The sequence below is a fragment of the Linepithema humile genome, chromosome 7, assembly GCF_040581485.1.
Source record: "Linepithema humile isolate Giens D197 chromosome 7, Lhum_UNIL_v1.0, whole genome shotgun sequence".
In the NCBI taxonomy this organism is placed as follows: Eukaryota; Metazoa; Arthropoda; class Insecta; order Hymenoptera; family Formicidae; genus Linepithema; species Linepithema humile.
Window position 1 is genome coordinate 18,041,251 of NC_090134.1, and position 20,162 is coordinate 18,061,412.

The following is a 20,162-nucleotide window of genomic DNA, read 5'->3' on the forward strand; positions in this document are numbered from 1 at the left end:
GAACACTTATCAATGATTTATTATGATAATAATCAATGTACAGAAAAGATAATGATGTAGGTCATGAATGAAATAGTATTCTTAATTGATTATGCATTGTACAAGGTGGAGAAAAAGATTACGAACTTGGAAAGCATATCGTATTCATAAAAGTAAGAAAAAGAATATAGATTCTTAATGAATATAGATACTAAAATAAATATTTTGAAAAAACTTACTTTTTTGTTTAACGTAGCAAAAAAAGTTCAATACAATATATTAAACATGAAGATCCGTCATGTGTTTACATCTCTCTAACAATTTGTATTTATATTATAGTTATCAAACATCTTCATCAAAGTGTGAGTCTGCAATTACTTTTTTAAACAGCATGTTTTTCAAACATTAATAAGTATTTTTCTTATCTAATCTCATTCAATTAAGTTAACAATTTAAAATCAACTTTCATCGACAATATAAATGCACCTAACCGATGCATTTTACACATCACAATACGTTTAAAACAAACAGCATTAACAATCCCAATAAAAGCGACCGATCATAATGTTGAAATTATTATTCTTGCTTCCTTTAATGGCTGTTTTTGCTTACGGTGAGTAACGGACAAATCAATTGACTATCAATATAATTTAACGTACAGTAAATTTTATCAATATAACAATAATTATTAACACAGATGCATCAGTCGTACTAAATCCTAGAATTGTGGGTGGAAGAAATGCTAAGCCCGGTGAAATTCCATATCAGGCAAGTCATCATCAAGTCTTATTCGTTACATTAACTTTTTCTCTTTCGAAACACGCAGAGCGTCGATTGATTTCGAACTGATTAAATCTCAGCGAAATTTTTCATTTGGTAAAACGGCAGACTGAGTCAACTGTTAAAATGGAAGATACATACGATGTAATAACACGGTAAACTTCCACGCCTCAAGTCGTCACGTACAAAATGTATTATTTCAGGTTTCTCTCCAAACCATCAAATCGGGACATCACTTCTGCGGCGGAGTTGTACTTAACAAAAACTACGTACTAACCGCCGCTCACTGTGCGTCAGGGTAAATGCAAGAATAAAGTCTAAAGGGGGAACTTGAGGAATATAAACCATTGAAAAGTTACATTTTAATATTCTTTGCAGCAAAGATGTTAAGACGATTTCAGCCACTGTGGGAACGACGGACTTACGAAGACCGTATGCGGTGCGCCTAATTGAATCCTCTTACGTACACAAGCAATACGATCGCAATAATTCCTGGATTAACGACATTGCATTACTCAAGGTAACGTTAATTAATTACAAATAATAATTCTTTCGCCATATTTTTATGTGAATTTATATTGAACGACTTGAAAATCTTTTAAGGCTGGATAAAAATTATATATAAAAAATATATTTTTAGCTTAAATCTCCATTTGTATTTTCCACTCTGGTATCCCCCGTCGCATTGCCGGAACAAAATCAAACTGTAAAAACCGGCGGGCTAGCAATCGTGTCGGGTTTCGGCAGATTATGGGTAAGCTTCTTAAGAATTTAAACATTTAGGCTCTTACTGGCGTTTGGTAAATTAAATCTCGCTGCGCTGTAAAATTTCGGTACACTTCGCACTTACAGCATGACGGGAACAGAACCACAGAGCTGAATCTCGCGAGTATCAAAATAGCTGATCAGGCTTACTGCAGATTTATGTATCAGAATCGATCGAAAAACATCTTCGACACGCAAATCTGTGCAAACGAGCCGACTGTGGAAAGGGGTTCGTGCAAGGTAAGCTATTTACAAAGCGTTGCGGCACATCGCCGTCGTTAGTACTGGTCGCACGTGCAATTTTACGCCAGCTGACCAGGTGCAGTCATTAGCTACTTAACGCGCACCGTTCTTCTCACGCAAGGCTTCAACCCGCCATCCTTTCTAACGACTTCTAAACACAACATCTCAATGCCGCGCGTGTGCTTCCGGTAGCATAACGTGCCCCAAACATGCCCGAATATATAATATCATTACATCAGCGGTTACATATCGCAATTACCGAATCTCTTTTATCAATAATGAATTTATCAGTTAATTAATTCATATCTGAATAATATATAACATGCGTGAAATGTTCATCGGTTATCATATCGCGTCGTTGATTATTAATAAAGTATATTTGGTTTCGCTCGTCGCGTTTTAATTTTTGATTTAATTTAATATACAAGATTGCGGATAATGCAAGCCCGTTATCCTTCAATCTATCAATATAATTAAATTGGCAATGAAGATAACAAAAGCTGATTTTGTATTAGAGATATATTGCAAAAAAAAGAGATAGCATCGCTCGCGATTGATTTTTTTTCAATCAAATCCACATGATATCTTGATAACTGTTGAGGAAATGAATTTTTCATTTTAGGGCGATTCCGGCGGTCCTCTCACTGTGGATGGAAAACTCGTAGGACTCGTCTCGTGGTCACATCGCTGCTCTGACACGATATATCCTTCCGTGTACACGCGGGTTCCGTCGTACGTCGATTGGATTAAAAAACACGCGGTGTAAAATTTGGAACGCAGAAATCAATTTTAATATCTAACGACGTAAATGAGAATCAAATTAATTTGCATTATTATATTTAAATACTGTATAAGTACAAAATTTTCTCTTGGAACATGTATTATATATATAATACACGTATCACACTTACATTACTTCAAGAAAAGATAACATGAAAACTAATATCACAACATGCGATTATTTAAACATTGATATTTGGCAAGCAAACAACGCGACGAGCGTGAGTTTGAAACAATTATTCAGATAAATTGTAAATATTATATACACACACCGTACGTATCTTGTAATCTCTCTGCAGTCTCTCGGATTCTCCAATAATAAACGAATCGAAAAAAGGAAGTAGGTCAATCAAAGCAAATCCATTTAACTATTCCGAAAATGTACGCCAAACGTACGAAATTGTTTCGGAGAATTATTTCAGAGAAATAATTCACGTTTCTCTCGAAAATAAATAAAAGAACTATTTGCATCCGTTTGCTCTCATTTCCGGCTTTAATTATGTGCTTCACGCGCATATACGTGATGTTGAGCTATTTGCAAAGTGTTAATGCATTTATGAAAATACATATTTTACAGCGTATTTTTGCACATCATTTTACAAAATAACCATTAATATGCACAAAAACAAGATCTTTGTTTTCGTACGATCTCGGCAAATAAGCAATTTGTACTTATCAGCAGATATTAATCGTGCTAATAATAAAAAAGAATTCGATGCACCGTTATCGTTAAAAGATACCGAATTTAAGTTGAGTAAGAAGATAGTTTGCCGAGGAGCACGTCGCATCTTTGCTTTTACGACGCCATGAGGGCGATATCGAAAACGCCCGGTATCTGTCCGATCCGCGTTATTTGGCGCCAGCAGTTCGCATACTTATACACATGAGAGCAGAAAGAGCGGAGCGTAATCATAGATACGAATAAAATCGTTATGGAAACCGAGAGCGTAAATGGAACAATATAAAAAGCAATAATCTTGCATCTCAAACAATTGTTGCGAGAGACGCGCGATTATTTTAAACTCGGAAAACGATTTCTTCAGTCTCCCTACTTTCTCCCGTAAACAACAACTGCAACTTCCGCTTACACTCCGCGTACTGCTCCCTCGGGTACTACGTATAATTGTTAAGAATTACAAAGCGAGAAGAGTTTTCACGAGTCTGTTTGCTCAGAGATTTAAGACAACTTTAATTCTTTTAAACGCGTTATAAGGATACAACTTACATATTTCTAACTCGTAATAATTATTTTAACGACTGCAACTCTTCTACATACATTTGTAGAAAAGATGTAGATTTACAAATTCTGGTATGAGATATTAAATGTTACCAAGTGGTAAAAAAAATATGTCGAAATGTCTGAACTAAATATCTCAGTCGTACTTAAAGACGATTAATATTTTACTATCGACATTGGAGTAAAAATTTTTAATAAGAAAAGACACGTCTAACCGTCACTCCTCAGACGTTCGTATTTTCTATTCTCATTTATCTTCCGGTAAATCTGAATAGTTCGAGGATTTTGAATAGTTCCACGACTGTGTACATTGACAAACCGAGTACACGTGGGTCAGACTATTTCACTACCTATGATCGATGAGAAGTTCCGGATGTAGGGTCGTTGGACGCAGGTGAATCCTGGAACAGCGGTTCTCAGTATCGCTTCTTGGTGGGAAGGATCGATCGACCTCCTACTTTGCCACCACGACACTCTAGCAGGATATCACGATAATAGCCGTTCCAGGTCAAAAGTCGACCCATCCAAGATCGCGAGATTGTCGACTGTATCGATCCGCCTGATTTTTGTCTGATTTTTGTAACTTATTGCTTTTAATAGTAAATTATAAATTACTTTTAAAAATGGCAATTGATCAATATTATCTTAGAAATTTCAATTGATGGCGCTTCAAAGATTAACAAATATCGATGTATTGTTTTATACACTAGAGAAGAATCTATTGACGTAATTATCTGCGCATTCGATAGTTTGATTTCAGCATAAGCCAGACTGCATTCCATTAGGTAGGCGAGAATCGATCGACCCCTACCTTGGAATCCAGGCGTCGTTCTCGCGACTGTCCGTCAAGATTTAGATAAAGAAGGATGGCGCTTCTAAGACAGCCGAATCCAGTGGCGACACTGCCGAGCCGTACGTCGGAATGAAGTGTACAAATGCAGGAAGTTGGTAAACTCCCGTTTCCTCGCACAGCTGGAGTATTTGGCTTCTTATGAAACTTGCACTCTGACTCTTTGGGGAATCTTTTCATGACAATCTCTCAACGTGACGTGATTGCCGTAAGTTAAACTCCACAGAATATTCATATCTTTGTATATTTTGAATAATAATTGAAATATTGCTTTTCGCTTCCATAAATATCGGAATAACATAAACTTTTATTTATTTTTCCTTTTCAAATATCAACGAATGCACTTTGCAGCATCTCGCCAACTCTGATGGAGCGATGTTGCGCCAGCAACATTGAAATTCTCGACAGAATACGTACGATTCGCTCGTTGTACGGAGAAAAATTTTCGGAAATATTTTCATTTATATCATGTGTCGTATATGTCTGTAACCTGCGAAACGAGTTTTCCAATAAATGCCTTTTTTTTGCGGAAAATTGGATGTCGAATATCAATATCGTATGAGAACGACGATGCGCTAATGAGAATTACCGTTTGCACGTTATATTAACATTATTTATGTTCTCAGCCTGTCGTGGTATTTTACATTTCCATTGTGCGTTTGAAAGCGACGTGGAAAATTGAGATATAAAGGCCTAAATTAGCACTAGATTATTCAGAGTGGTACTTGAAGGCGCGTTTAACTTGCATCGTAAAAGAAATGATGTCTCTGCAGCATTATCAGCGCGTTTAGAGACTTTTGAAGTACCTGGAGGCGAGCCAGCGTCGCCTTGGATGCACTTTCGCATCTGTCCTGCTACATCGATCGAAAGGTCCCTCAACCAGGTGCCTCGGTAATGGGTTATGACGCTCTCGGGAATTGACGGCTACTTTATCCTAATTGGATAAAAACAACGCACAACTCATTCATCTTAACGCGACGGATGCGGCAATAAAAACCGCAAGGGATTTTAAAAGTGTTACTTTGCAACATTCGGAATCGTATTGACATTTTTGATAAAGATTTCTTGCATTTTTTATTTTGAGAGATAAGTTTTCTAATAAAAATTACATGGCGGACTTGAACAAATTTGTTTTTCTCAGTTGCTGTTATAAAAAAGACGGATAAACAATTTTTATAATGAAAAAGAAATGATATAACTGTATGAAATTAGTTTCTGAAGAATGCGACGTCAGTTGGATAATTCCGATACTATTTATGTCATGTGAATGATACAATTCCGATAAATAAATTGTTTTATCATAAAATATCTTTTCAATGTCAGGAATTATCAGTTATTTCCGATTTTTACAAAATGTATAAAATAACTGTAACAGAGAAAAGCGATACACGATAAATTAAAACTGAAATGTATACTCGTTTCTTTAATTGAAAATATGGTACCAGGAAATGTATTTGACAATATGTTTTAAATTGCAAAAATACATTTATAATATAATGATAAAATTTAATTGAATTTATCTAATCTGTAATTTACAAAGACAATTGCGAATCAATGGCGCGCATACCACTTATTATCAGATAAGTATATAAGTATATCGATCTGTCGAAATTCAATCATCATCAATTGTGACTATTATCGCTCAAGATGTTCATAGCATTGGTTTCTCTTCTTGGTCTAATTTCTATTTCTCAGTGTAAGTAGAACACAGTAATATAATCAAAAATATAATATAAAAATAGTCTAATAATATAATAAAAGGATCTCTACATTGCATACTGTAATCGTGATGAAATATAAACTACAGTTTTTGATAAAGTTTTAACAAATCGTTATTTTTTCATTCTGTAAAAGAGCAAGTTTTCAATAATTAATACAAAATAAATAACAAAAATTAAAACGCATCAAAAATATATAATGTTTTAGTAAAGTTTAAATAAAGTTAATAATTATATAAATTGAAAAAATAATGAACAATAAAATTAATTAAGTACATATTCAACTTTAATTTAATTTATTTAAGTGCTATATTAGCGACATATACTTAACTAAACTGCATGAAAAATATATAAAATGAACTCCAGACAAAGCTTTAGCTCAAATAAATTTAATATTATGTCAGCCGCCGTATTGCTGAGATACGAATCACAAATCATAAATGGTAGAGACGCAAGGCCGGGTGAAATACCATATCAGGTGAGTGACTTGTGAAATAAGATTATCGGTCTATTCAAATAAGATTTCTGTCTCATATTACGTATCTAATTTCAGCCTCACAAAGATATAGATTTTGTTGAGTTTCATATAAATTTTGCTATTTAAATGTTTGAAAATAAAAAATCTATTAAATAAAATTTAATTTTTAGATCTCCCTGCAGCAGTCAGGCAATGGTTTCCATTTTTGCGGCGGATCTATTCTTAATGAATATTACATTATTACTGCGGCTCACTGCGTCATTGAGTAATTATCAACTTTCAGATAGAAATAGCATATTGCGTGCCAAGCGTGCTAATTCGTATTTTAAGTACAACTATTTTCTCTTTAGTGTGAGTGGCGCAGAAATCATAATAGTCGCCGGTACCACGAATTTGAACCGTCCGAAAATCAGGCGAACAGTTAAAAAGATAATTCGTCATAAACAATACAATCCCGATGATTCATGGCACCACGACATCGCACTGATCCAGGTAAAATTATTTTCTAATTATTCTCAATATTGTTTCTTTGAATCTCCGCGTCACCATTTCTCATCACTGACGCGAAATTTTGCTTTCTAGGTCTTCACGCCGTTCAAGCCATCATCCGATATTGGATTCGTAACTCTGCCTGCACAAGATGAGCCTGTCGAGGAAGGATCTGTAGCTAGAGTCTCGGGATTTGGAAGAATATCGGTAAGTGCAACAGCGCTGTATCTACGGTCTCTACATAATATAATATTTGTGGAATAATTCAGCAACATGACTCTAGCGCCGCGTTTAATGCCGTAATTTTACGCGCATATGAATTACAGCAAAACGGACCCGGATCCAAAAACTTACAACAGGCTAACATTTTCATTGCCAGCCAAGAATATTGCAAGAAAATGTACAGCATGATTGCGTATAATATTTATGATACACACATCTGCGCCAATGACCCGAATGTCAGCAGAGGATCTTGCAAAGTAAGTAGAGTATCAAATGTTTAAAGTGCTACATAATAATTTAGTCACCGTCTTTTTTCAAGTAATTAATAAAAATAAGTACAAAGATAGAAATCAAATATAATTTAAAGAAGACAAGACATGTCTGGTGCACAAAGAATTAAGAAAAAATAACAATTGCGAAACGCCAAAGTTTACTTTGCAAACGTTACACGAGACTTTAAACATCTTATGCATATGCAAAACAATTTCTCTCTTTTTCTTTTGTACATGGAAAAACTTTAATTTTCTTTTGCAGGGCGATTCGGGCGGTCCCTTGATCGTTGATGGAAAACTTGTCGGGCTTGTATCATGGGCGAAAGCCTGTTCGCTTACTGATTATCCGACTGTGTACACTCGTGTACCTTCGTACATCAACTGGATCAAGGAAAACACCGTGTGAAATTAATTGATATACCCTGACAATCCCCCCATTTACGAACATATAAAATGAGGTCATAACACGAGCAAAACATTGTTACTCTCGCTGGAATATACGTTAAGTCTTGTCACGTCTTGCTAAATCCTACCGCTAAAATGGTAAAGTTATTAGATGCAGAGATGAAGTTCCATGTCACGAACAATAGTTTCCGTGCAAGAAAATTGCGATACGTACAGATTGGTTGCTGCTATTAATTGTGCAAATAGCAGTTACAAATCTGCAACAAATTGAATGTATGTATGTATCGTAATTCGAAAGATCTACTATAATTGTATTCAAATTTTTTTACAATTTATTAACACATTTTATATATCATAAATAAGCGAGAATTTCTTAATAATATACGAAGTGTCTCAAAATTAACGAGCGGTAACTCTTAAACTCTGGATTATTATAAAGTTAGATAAGTTGTAAATAATCTAGTTAAACTTGCTTTTAAATTATGAATATAAACTAGTAAGACCCGTCTTCAAAATTCTGTAAAATAAACTTTCAAGATACATAATAACGTAATACGTATATAATCAGAAAAGAATAAGAGCAACAATTTGTCGTAATTCTCTTTAGCGTCTGTTCAATCGAATTAAATCAGTTTGCACAATTAAATCTATTATGTAAATAATATATCTTTTAAGTAACATGTACTTCTCAGCCACTCTTCATTTATGATTAGTTATCACGCACGATCATGATTATTCCTATAATCTACCTCGCCGTCCTGACGATAATTAACTTATCCCTGTAGTGCTGTTAACTTACCATGAACGCGTCAGCCGTAAATTGCGCTTGACTAATTACAGTGATGTTATGTAATGTTACGGTAATACCGCGACTAACATTTCGTAATATTTTCGCGAGTTATAAAAAAACTTTGATAATTTCCGCGGTTAGAAATGCGTGATAAGAAAACTTTGATATTATCCGTATAATCCGTGTAACGCATTTCCCATGATATACAATTTGCAATCTGTCGAGCGCAAACGCGTCGAATCAACCGGCCAAGTTTATGCAGGAGGAAATACTTGTTGATTTGATACGATCTTCTATTTGTATGCGCCATTGCGTTTGAGATTAACGTTTTATTAGTTCAATAAATAGACACAGTACAGTTGTGGCGAGCGCTAACAAATTTATCGATTGCCTATATTGGTCAAATCAACAGACTTGGTTATCATGCTGAACAAGGCAATGTAACTCGGTCAAAAGTGCACAACTCAATATTTTTGCCGTTAGCAATTTAAACGAACCAATAACGTTTCTCTGTGTATTTTTAAAGAGTGCGGTATTGATCAATAAATTTGAGAACCCGATCGAAACATGACAAATGCAAAATCTGCAATTTTCACTGAATATGTAGAAAATTAGATTTAAAACAGATTTTACGAATTCTCTCACTTATAGTATCATTTATAAGTCTTTTATAAGTAATAATTTTGTAAAATAGTAATTATAAAACTTATTAATTTTATAAATCAAGCCGCACTTTGATTTCATGCTAAAAATGATATCACTAGCGATTCGTTAAGATTTGTAAACGTTGGTTAAAGATTGCTCTGTTATTATTTAATGTAAGAAACGGTATTTTTTGATAAAAGATAAGATGGATTTCGACGTCGCCCGATAAGAAGAGAACAAAGCGAAAAAAAAGAAATGAAACGAGCACGCGATATCAAAGTTGTGCGAATGAAATAACGAGCGTCACGCTGAGTATTAATTAGCAACGATACGGCACAGAGACGGATCAGAGACTTCGCACAAACTGGCAATCGATGCTCTTTTATCGTGGTGGGTCATGCGCATAGCGTCGTTTCCCGCGACTATTTTCCCGACGACGAGCAAGAGAGGAGAGACGGTGGGTAACGTGTGCACTCGTTAAACCGTTTCCTACCGCTCGAGTGAGGACATTATCGAAGTTCAAGGTACTCTAACAAAATCTCAGAAAATGGGAATAACGCGAAATAAATCTATCATATCACTATTATGGCGCCATGTTCCGATAAGCGTATTTGTATAGTTACGCCGAATTTTAACACAAATGTGTATTGTTACGCCGAATTTTAACACAATCGCCAACGTGATCTAAATTAAATCACCACGCGTGGATTTATAAAAGATTATATTAGAAGAAATAGAGTTTGCAGCACTCTGCTAGTAAAACATGTAGAATTCATTATGTTGATTATGCTGTGTGACATATAACTCTAGCAATTTGTTGCAATATCCCCTGCAATAATTGTCACATTCATAATACGGATTATATGCATCTCTTTTCACACACATAATAGCCTGCCGGGAAATGCTCTCCGCTTTCTGAAAGCGCTTTTGTCTGGAAACCTTGATGATTTTACGTGTGGAAGGAAAAACTGTTCCCGGATTGCCTCGAATACTCTCGCACGGTTTAAATCGTTGTTCTCGGACCTTTGACCCTTTTATTCCATCTGCAGTTTGGCGAGAAGCAATATTCGAGGAGAGGGATTCTTGAATAATACATGTGACAAGCAAACTTTGTCGACGCAAAGAAATAAATCGTCCTGTGCAAACAATATACGCATTCGTAATAATATTCCCCGCCGGCGAAATTTATATTAGTTACTTATAATCTAAATATATTACAGAATAATATATTTGTTTTCATCTCATGTATGCCACTTTACGTATCACATCTCTAGCTTGTATCATCGTGATGAAAACAGGTGCGACACTTTTATTACTGATCAATTTTTGTAGATACTGAATGACAATAGAGTAGACACTATATCAGCTGAGATGGCCTAATTAAATTGATCTGTTATCTAAAGTATGTACGCTTAAAAAATTTATAGTTTTAATATATTTTAAGCACATTGTTGAGATGGCACTATTGTCAAACATTACTGAGCACATTTTTTTATCAGTCAATATTTATCATATTTTATCGGCAAAAGAATTTCCATTATCACAGTTTGCAGACAATCTGTATTTACATTTCGTTATGAACATATCGATTAATATACTACTAATAAAAATATTTTTTTTTTTTTTTTATTTCCGTATATAGATTTTATCAGATTTTAAAATAAATAAATATTCGCGATGCAACAACAGAAACAACACAAGTCGAATAAAAAATAACGTATAAAATTTAAATATTAAAGATTTTAATCCAATTTTCTTTTTTTTCAATTATATATTCTTCTATTAGGTAGAAAACACGCTATCTGCGGATAAAAATTTTACAAACAACGATCATTGCTAAAGATTCGTTTAAAAGTAAAAAAAATCCATGTATCAGTTATAAATTTACCTGGAACTACGAAACGCTACCGCGAAGTTTAGCAAAGGCCAGACGATCGAGAATTCGTGCACGTAAAATATCGGAGATCTCGATCGGCGAACCTTTGATCATCCATACAGCAGATTACGCGGTCAGGGCACGGGGTCGTCGATCGCAAGTGAATCCTGAAACACTGATATTCACCAGCCATCCTGGACGAACGATCGATCGGCCCCCACTCTCTTCCGCTCAACGTCAGGATTCTCTGATAAAAAATGGTGAACTACTAGCATGACTGAAACTCTTCATCTCTCGTGAGACTTCCCATTGAAATTGGTACCGTGAGCGCGTGGAATTTTTAATAGGAAGTAATTAAAGTTTTTAATGTAGCGTAATTATTGAGATTATTATTTTGCGATGTTAATTTTTGAAATAATTTTTCCTTAATGCAATTAGACACACGCAAATATTCGTTCTAACACTGTTACATGTTGTATAAAAATTTACACGAAGTAGAGTCATCGATAAATTTAACATTAAAAGTCATTCAAGATTTAATTTATATATGATTCAACTTGATGTGCAACAAAATTGATAAAAAAATGCACTTTTTGATTGCAATTTCTGGTATGTAAGTAATGTAAAAATATTAGTCTCATCAATATCTAAATTAAACAGTAAGTTGTTTACGAACTAATTCGCGAGCGATAACTCATCAATCCGTATAGATATGCGACTTTTTTAATCGGATAGAGATTTCCGCGAAGAACAAAAATAATAATTTTGTCTGCTATATTATTGATTTATTTTTTATTCGATAAATGATAAGCCACAGAAAGTATAGAAATGCTAATATCATATCACTCTACAAATTATAATATTTTTTTCAACCGATTAAATCGTTTCGCACGAAAGATTCATCAGACGAGATTAAGAAATACGGGAAAACCCGACGGCTCACGTGTCAGTCAACGAGACAAAAGATGACAGTGCATTGATACTGTACGATGGCGAAACTAAAAAGACATTGTAATAATCTGTTACAGATTAGATCTATTCTAGATCAAATGTGCTAGTTAATTTCTTAGTTTAAATAGCACAAGTAGCACTCCAATTAGCAAATCATAAATAACTAAAAAAAATGTTCAATTACAAAAATTATAATGCAAGAATGGCTGAATATATAATTAACCTTTATTAAAATTTGAGTATTTCTCTCTAAAAAAAAAAATCAGTTAATAATGTCACACTTAATGAAGATAACTTTTAAACGAACGCTTTACGCAATCTCAGCATCGCAGTATCACGCGCTTATCAAAACGATTGATATGGTTGGTCATGCACTGCGTATCATTGACATCTCCAATACTTTGTAATTGATCTATCTAATCTAAGTTTAACAAGAAAAAAACTCATCAGTCATTGGACTACTTGTGCGGAAGCAGGTATATAAATTCGCGGTGTCGATTTCAATAACAGAAGAAGCGATGGCGTTGACAGCTTTGTATCTCTTCAGCCTTTTGGCGTTCTCGCAAGGTGAGTGATGAATAAATCTCTCGAATAAACCGACAACCACATATTTAATCGTTGATATTTATTTATTTAAATAAATGTAAATTAATATTACTTTTTGAAAAGTACATAAGATAAAAAATCACATTAATATGTTATATTTGTTTCTTATCTAAAGAAATGAATTTCATTTGCTTGCAAATTTCAATCTATAATTGCGAAAATAGATTCCATATCTACAAAAATGTTACAACCTTTTATCTTTATTTTACATTTAATAATAACAGTTTATTATTGCAGCGGGAGTTCTTCACCCGCAGTTCGATCCTAGAATTGTAGACGGAGAAGATGCTAGGCCAGGCGAAATTCCATATCAGGTATATATTGCCGAAAAATATGTGCATTATATAACTAAACAAATATATGCGCTATTATGCAAAATTATAGCTTACCGAAATCTTTTTCATCGCAACTAAACACAGATATTAAATTGCTCATTTTCACAGGTCTCTTTGCAAGACACTACTTCCTTCCACTTCTGTGGTGGCTCAGTCCTGAACGAAAACTATGTTATCACGGCAGCTCACTGTGTAGAAGGGTAATTTGATTATTTTATCATTTTCTTCAAATTATAAAAAATTTAATAAAGTCATGTGTTCGAATAGGTATTTAATTTAAAATTAAATATGTATGTTATAGCCGATCACCATCGGGCTTAAAAGTCATTGCTGGTAGCATCAATTTGAAGGATCCAAAAGTAACAAATCGAGTCACAAAAATTATTGTGCACGAGAAATATGATTCCTCCGATTCATGGATTAACGATATTGCTTTACTGAGGGTAAATAAAATTCAGCATAAATTTTATTTTTGGTCATTATTCGGCCTTTTGAACATCTCTAATCAAAAATAATATTTTACACACAAAAATTGCTTTTTAGGTGGAAAATGAATTCAAAAAGACTTCCACTCTTCAATTCGTTCCTTTACCACCAAGGGATTTTGTTGTCAACGCTAACGATGTAGCTACCGTATCAGGATGGGGCCGACTCTGGGTGAGTTTTCCAAATATATCATTTAATCTGCATATATAATTTTTATATATAAACCACGCGGAGCTTGCGATTATTTTGCATATATCATTTGTATAATCAAAATAAAGAAAGTTTAGTGTCATTTTTGCAGACAATAATTACAGATATTATTACGAAATTACAGCAAGGTGGACCAACTACTAACCAATTACAACGTGTCGACATCGTCATTGCTGATCAAAACTACTGCTCCAGTAAATACAGGGGGATGGGATACAATGTCTATGCTACGCAAGTTTGCGCATATGATCCGAGGACTGAGAAAGGATCCTGCCACGTAAGTTTAAAATTTTATTATGTCTATTCATTTATTTTAATAGCTTTATAATAATAATATATACACCACAAAATCTTCTAAGATACAATGTCATTGCATATATTTATGGCAATGTAATGAAGGAAAACGTAAAATAAAATGTGTAAAGCATTCGACTCAATATTAAATTTAAAACATTTTATAATTCTTCCAGGGTGACTCTGGTGGCCCATTGACTGTCAGAGGAAATCTCGTTGGTTTGGTATCCTGGGCAAATGGTTGTGCCAGTACTTCTTACCCCACTGTCTACACTCGTGTTCCTTCATACCTTGATTGGATTAGGGCTAACGCGGTCTAAACTCAACTTTACTCGCTTTTAGTTATGAATTGTATTCTGTTCCTTGATTTGTATTTTATGAAATGACTCGGAAAAAGAGGACTCTTCTCTATGTACAAGTAATAATGACGATGTGACATAAGGTTGCACATAGCAGGTATCCTCACGAAATTTATACATTTGTAAATCTGTACATTTTCAAAGCAATAAACTACATGATTCTAGCAAAGTATTATTAATAACTATAATCTATCTGAAAAAACTAAAATAAAGAATTGTCCTATAAGCTACATTTATTAGATGCGTATCGAGCTGAAACCAATTTCAATATAATACTATATTAAGTAATAAAAAAGATTAGATAGTCAAAGTTAATCTCAAAAATAATAAATGGAAATAATTGTTTTTTTCAATTTGTATTAACTTTTTTTGAAGGAAGCATGTATCGTATCTGATGATTTTGCTGTTTCCAACAGCTAAATTAAAAAATTTTTGTTAAAATATTTATAACTTGTGCAAACGGATATCGTGTTTAGATGTTATGTAATGTCCAGCGATATCTAACTTTTAATTGAATTTTTATCTTTGGAAAAAGAAGTTGCAGGAAATTAGATTCAAATCTGTCTGTATAGATATTAGTACACTAAGACAGTGTAACTTTTATTTAACATAAAATTTTATTTGATATTTCTTTGTATTTTTTACATATCGCAGAATGACGTAAAATAACTGATAAGTACGTCATTCACATTACACCGAACTATCTGAACTCATTTACTACTCCACCTTCGAACTTCTCAGCTGATAAAGTGCATGATAACTGTCAGCAACAGGAAGTTGGAAAAGAAACGAATAAATTTTATTTTTTATTATTTCTGAGACGGATCTCATATAAATTCGCAATGTCGAATGATATTAATAGTACGTTGAAAGATGGCATGGATCGTGCAACTCTTCAATCTTTTAGCGATTTACGGTTAGTTATGGTTCTCTGGAATAGATCGACAACTATATTTAATATATTTAATCATTTATAAGCGTTTATTTAATCCTCAAGATCTACATTTTTTGGTACATTTGGATTATCCACTTGAAACGAATTGATTATTAATATATCCGAAAGATAAATAAAATCTTTATCGAATTTTGAAGATATTTATAGACCCTCTGTCATCGCTTTTCAGCAAGCACAACATTGAAATGACTTAAAGTCGCTCACGATTTTATTAAAAATCAAATAGTTCAATTAAACATATACTAATGGAGCTATAAAGCCATAGAGCCGCAAAGCTCTATGGAGCATCGAAACTTCATGGAACCGCGGTGCTCCATGGCTCTATAGAATACCGTAGCTCCTCTATTGTGATTTTAATTTTCATGATTTTCAGATTGCAATATTTTTATTTTTTAAGGAATAATAGTAAATTTTTATTGCAGCTGGAAGCCATAAATTAGACCCTAGTCCTTATATAGTGAATGGAAGAGATGCTTTGCTAGGCGACATTCCATATCAGGTATATATTATTAAAATTATTGTATATTGTATTATTGTATAACTAAATAAATAAATGCGCTATTATTCAAAACAGCCGCGCATTATAGTTTATAGAGATATTTCTCATTGCAATTAAACGCACAGATATTAAATTGCTCATTTTCACAGGTCTCTCTACAAATTGATTCCCACCACTTCTGTGGTGGCGCAATCTTGAACGAAAAATATGTTATCACGGCAGCTCATTGCGTTGAAGAAAAAAAGTAATTAGATCATTTTGTCATTTTCTTCAAACTGTAAAAAGTAGACATTTAATTTGAAATTAAATATGTGTGTTATAGTCAATCATCGGGCATAAAAGTCATTGCGGGTAGCACCGATTTGAAAGATCCAAAAGTAACAAATCTAGTCGAAAAAGTTATTGTGCACGAGAGATTTAACCGCTTTCATACGGTTAATGATATTGCTTTACTGAAGGTAAACGATTCAGCAAAAATTTTATTTTTGGTATTGGTATCGGTCAGCCTCTTGAACATCTTATCTAATTAAAAATATTATTTTATACTCAAATAAAAATTGCTTTTTAGGTGGTAAATAAATTCAAAACGACTTCCACTCTTCAATTCGTTCCTTTACCACCAAGGGATTTTGTTGTCAAGGCTAACGATATAGCTACCGTATCAGGATGGGGTCGACTCTGGGTGAGTTTTCCAAATATATCATTTAATCTGCATATATAGTTTTTATACATAAACCACGCGAAGCTTGCGATTATTTTGCATATATCATTTGTATGATCAAAATAAAGAAAGTTTAGTGTTATTTTTGAAGACAATAATTACAAATATTATTACGAAATTATAGCAAGGTGGACCAGCTACTAACCAATTACAACGTGTCGACATCGTCATTACTGATCAAATCTACTGCTCATATAAGTATATGATGATAGGATACAATATCAGTACTACACAAATTTGCGCATATGATTGGACAACTGAGAAAGGAGTCTGCCAGGTAAGTTTCTCTTAAAATTTTATTATGTCCATTCATCTATTTTAATAGCATCATAATAATATATACACTACAATATCCTTTAAAATACAATGTCATTGCAGATTTTTGTGACAATGAAGGAAACGTAAAATAAAATCTGTAAAGCATTGGACTCAATTTACTAAATTTGAAACATTTCATAATTCTTCTAGGGTGACTCTGGTGGCCCATTGACTGTCGGAGGAAATCTCGTTGGTTTGGTATCCTGGGGAATCGGTTGTGCCAGTACTTCTTTCCCTACTGTCTTTACTCGTGTTTCTTCATATCTTGATTGGATTAAAACTAACGCGGTCTAAGCTCAACTTTACTTGCTTTTAATTATGATTTGTATTCTGTTCTTTGATTTGTTTTACGATTTGAAAAAAGTTTTTCGACCCTTCTCTACGTATGCAAGTAATAACGATGTGACATAGAGGTACCCATATAAAATTTATACATTTGTATATCTGTATTTTCGAAACAATAAATAATACATAGACATAGCTATTAATAAATATAATGCATCTAAAAAACCCGAAATGTGAAGAATTGTCGTATAAACGATATTTATTATATGCAAACCGAGCCCAAAACAATTTCTCAATATGGTACTATCGAGTAATAAAAAAGATTAGATAGTCCAAGTTTATTTCAAAAATAATAAAATATTTTTTTTTTAAATTTGTATTAACTTTCCAAATGGTATTAACCTTTTTTTTTGAAGGATGCATATACCGTATTTGGCGATTTTGCTGCTTTTGACAGCTAAATTTTTTAAATTTTTATTCGGTAAAATATTTATAACTTGTGCTAATGGTTGTCATGTCTAGATATTATGTAATGTCCGGTGATATCAAACTTTTAATTGAACTTTTATCTTTGGAAAAAGAAGTTGCAGGAAATTAGATTCAAACTGTCTGTATAGATATTAGTACACTAAGACAGTGTAACTTTTATTCAATATAAAATTTTAATTGATATTTCTTTGGATTTTTTCCGCACAGAATTCTAATAACAGCAAATAACTGGTGAGTACGTCATTCACACTGTACCGAACTATCTGAACTGATTTACTACTTCACCTTCGAACTTCTCAGCTGATAAAGTGCATGACGACTGTCACCAACAGGAAGTTGGAACAGGAACAAAAAAATTTTATTTTTTATTATTTCTGAGACGGATCTCGTATAAATTTGCAATATCAACATGATATTAATAGTACATTGAAAAATGGCATGGATTATGCAACTCTTCAAATTTTTAACGATCTTCGATAAGTTATGATTTTCTTGAGTAGTTCAACAACTACATATATATATATTTAATCATTTATAAGCATTTATTTAATCCTCTAGATCTACATTTTTTGACACATTCGAATCGTCTATCTAAAAACGAATTGACTATTAATATATCCTAAAGATAAATAAAATCTTTATCGAATTTTGAAGACATTTACAGATCCTCTGTCATCGCTTTACCTCTCCAGTAAGTACAACATTAAAAAGACTTAAAGTCGCTCACGATTTTATCAGAAACCAAATAGTTCAATTAAACATATACTAATAGAGCCACGGGATTGCGAAACTCCATGGCTCCTCTATTATGATTTTAATTTTCACGAATATTGCAATTTTTTTATTTTACATGTAATAATAATAAATTTTCATTGCATTTGGAGGCCTTAAATTAGGACTTTAGTCCTAAAATAGTAAAAGGACTAGGGAAGGAGGAAAGGAGGAAAGGACTGAAGAAGGAGCCTGTCATGTAAGTTTCTTTTAAAATTTCATTATGTCCATTCATCTATTTTAAGCAACTAATCAATTTTACTTATTTCTAATTATAGATTGCACTCTGTTCTTTGCTTTGCATAATTTTCTAACAATTTTTTTCGTAAAATCAAGATATTTTTAACGCAATAATTATTTGCTCTATACAAACAAAAATCACTAATATAACTCACCTAAAACTACCGCAATATAAAATTATTTACAACAAATGTCGTTATATTATATATATATTTTATATTATGTTATATATTATTTACCGCGAATCGAGTATGATTGGATAGTACGCACAGAGTAGAAAATTGAATCGAACTCTGTTCTGCCGCGAAATCAATACATACTGACCGCGCTCTGATGCTCATATGTTGCTCTCATTTCCGGTGACATTTGACAAAGCAATAGCGATCAATGAAGACATTTTAATCATAATTGACAATCACGATTATAATAATGTTAAAAAGAAGCCTAATACCTGAATTTTATTCGAATCTTTTCTAGCTAATCCATCCATTAATTCCCACCATCCATATTTAATGATCAATAACTGCATCCAATTTAAAATTGTAACTATATTGTGTTGTATTATAATTAAATTTAGAATCACTACATAGAAGTTACTCCTGATTCGCAATTTATGGATGTAGCTTGAACATACAGCAAACACCGATATCGAAAAATGGTTGTGTAGTTTTAACTCTAAAACGGATGCAAATTTTCTTTACAACCTCGCGCGATTTTACGATTCCAGCATAACATGGGGAATAATTAATGTCAGCTGCTCGAGAAACTACATGTAGACACATATGCCTTCGGGATTTACGGATAAAAAAAAAGCAATCGGAAGGGAAAGAAAAACTATCCGTAAGCTACGACGCCAAGAGGAAACGATATAAAAATATAGAGGGAACTTATTAAGCTTTCTTTCAAGAATAACTAATAGTAAACGTTAGAAACTTCCCGAATAAGAGCAAGACGAACTGCAACTGCGACGAGAAGCGGCTGCTTCTCGACGACAAGGAAGCGCGAGCGCGGATCGTTCATACTATTCCGCCGCCCGTATTTACATTGCTAATGAAATTTCATTTCTGCTTTCGTCGTTCTTCCAAGAAGCGCGTGATAGGTCCCTACGTCGCTC

General features: G+C 33.4%; 3 protein-coding genes across 4 annotated transcripts in view; 2 read left to right on the plus strand and 1 right to left on the minus strand.

Moving 5' to 3' along the window:
* Positions 1–20,162, minus strand: part of hwt (heavyweight) — a 126,504-nt gene that overhangs the window by 99,791 nt on the left and 6,551 nt on the right. The window lies entirely within an intron of this gene.
* LOC105670021 (chymotrypsin-2-like) lies at positions 468–3,017 on the plus strand. Its single transcript, XM_012363302.2, has 7 exons — positions 468–592; positions 677–747; positions 963–1,057; positions 1,138–1,279; positions 1,400–1,513; positions 1,612–1,764; positions 2,390–3,017. The coding sequence occupies exons 1-7, from the start codon at positions 544–546 to the stop codon at positions 2,531–2,533; spliced, it is 768 nt and encodes a 255-aa protein (XP_012218725.1). The 5' UTR covers positions 468–543; the 3' UTR covers positions 2,534–3,017.
* LOC105670019 (transmembrane protease serine 9) lies at positions 6,209–17,743 on the plus strand. The gene is made up of 14 exons (XM_067359005.1): positions 6,209–6,330; positions 6,757–6,830; positions 7,001–7,095; positions 7,181–7,322; positions 7,413–7,526; positions 7,646–7,798; positions 8,076–8,216; positions 12,912–13,047; positions 13,324–13,400; positions 13,530–13,621; positions 13,723–13,864; positions 13,965–14,078; positions 14,242–14,394; positions 17,414–17,743. Exons 1-14 carry the CDS (start codon positions 6,282–6,284, stop codon positions 17,555–17,557), a joined length of 1,626 nt encoding a protein of 541 aa, XP_067215106.1. The 5' UTR covers positions 6,209–6,281; the 3' UTR covers positions 17,558–17,743.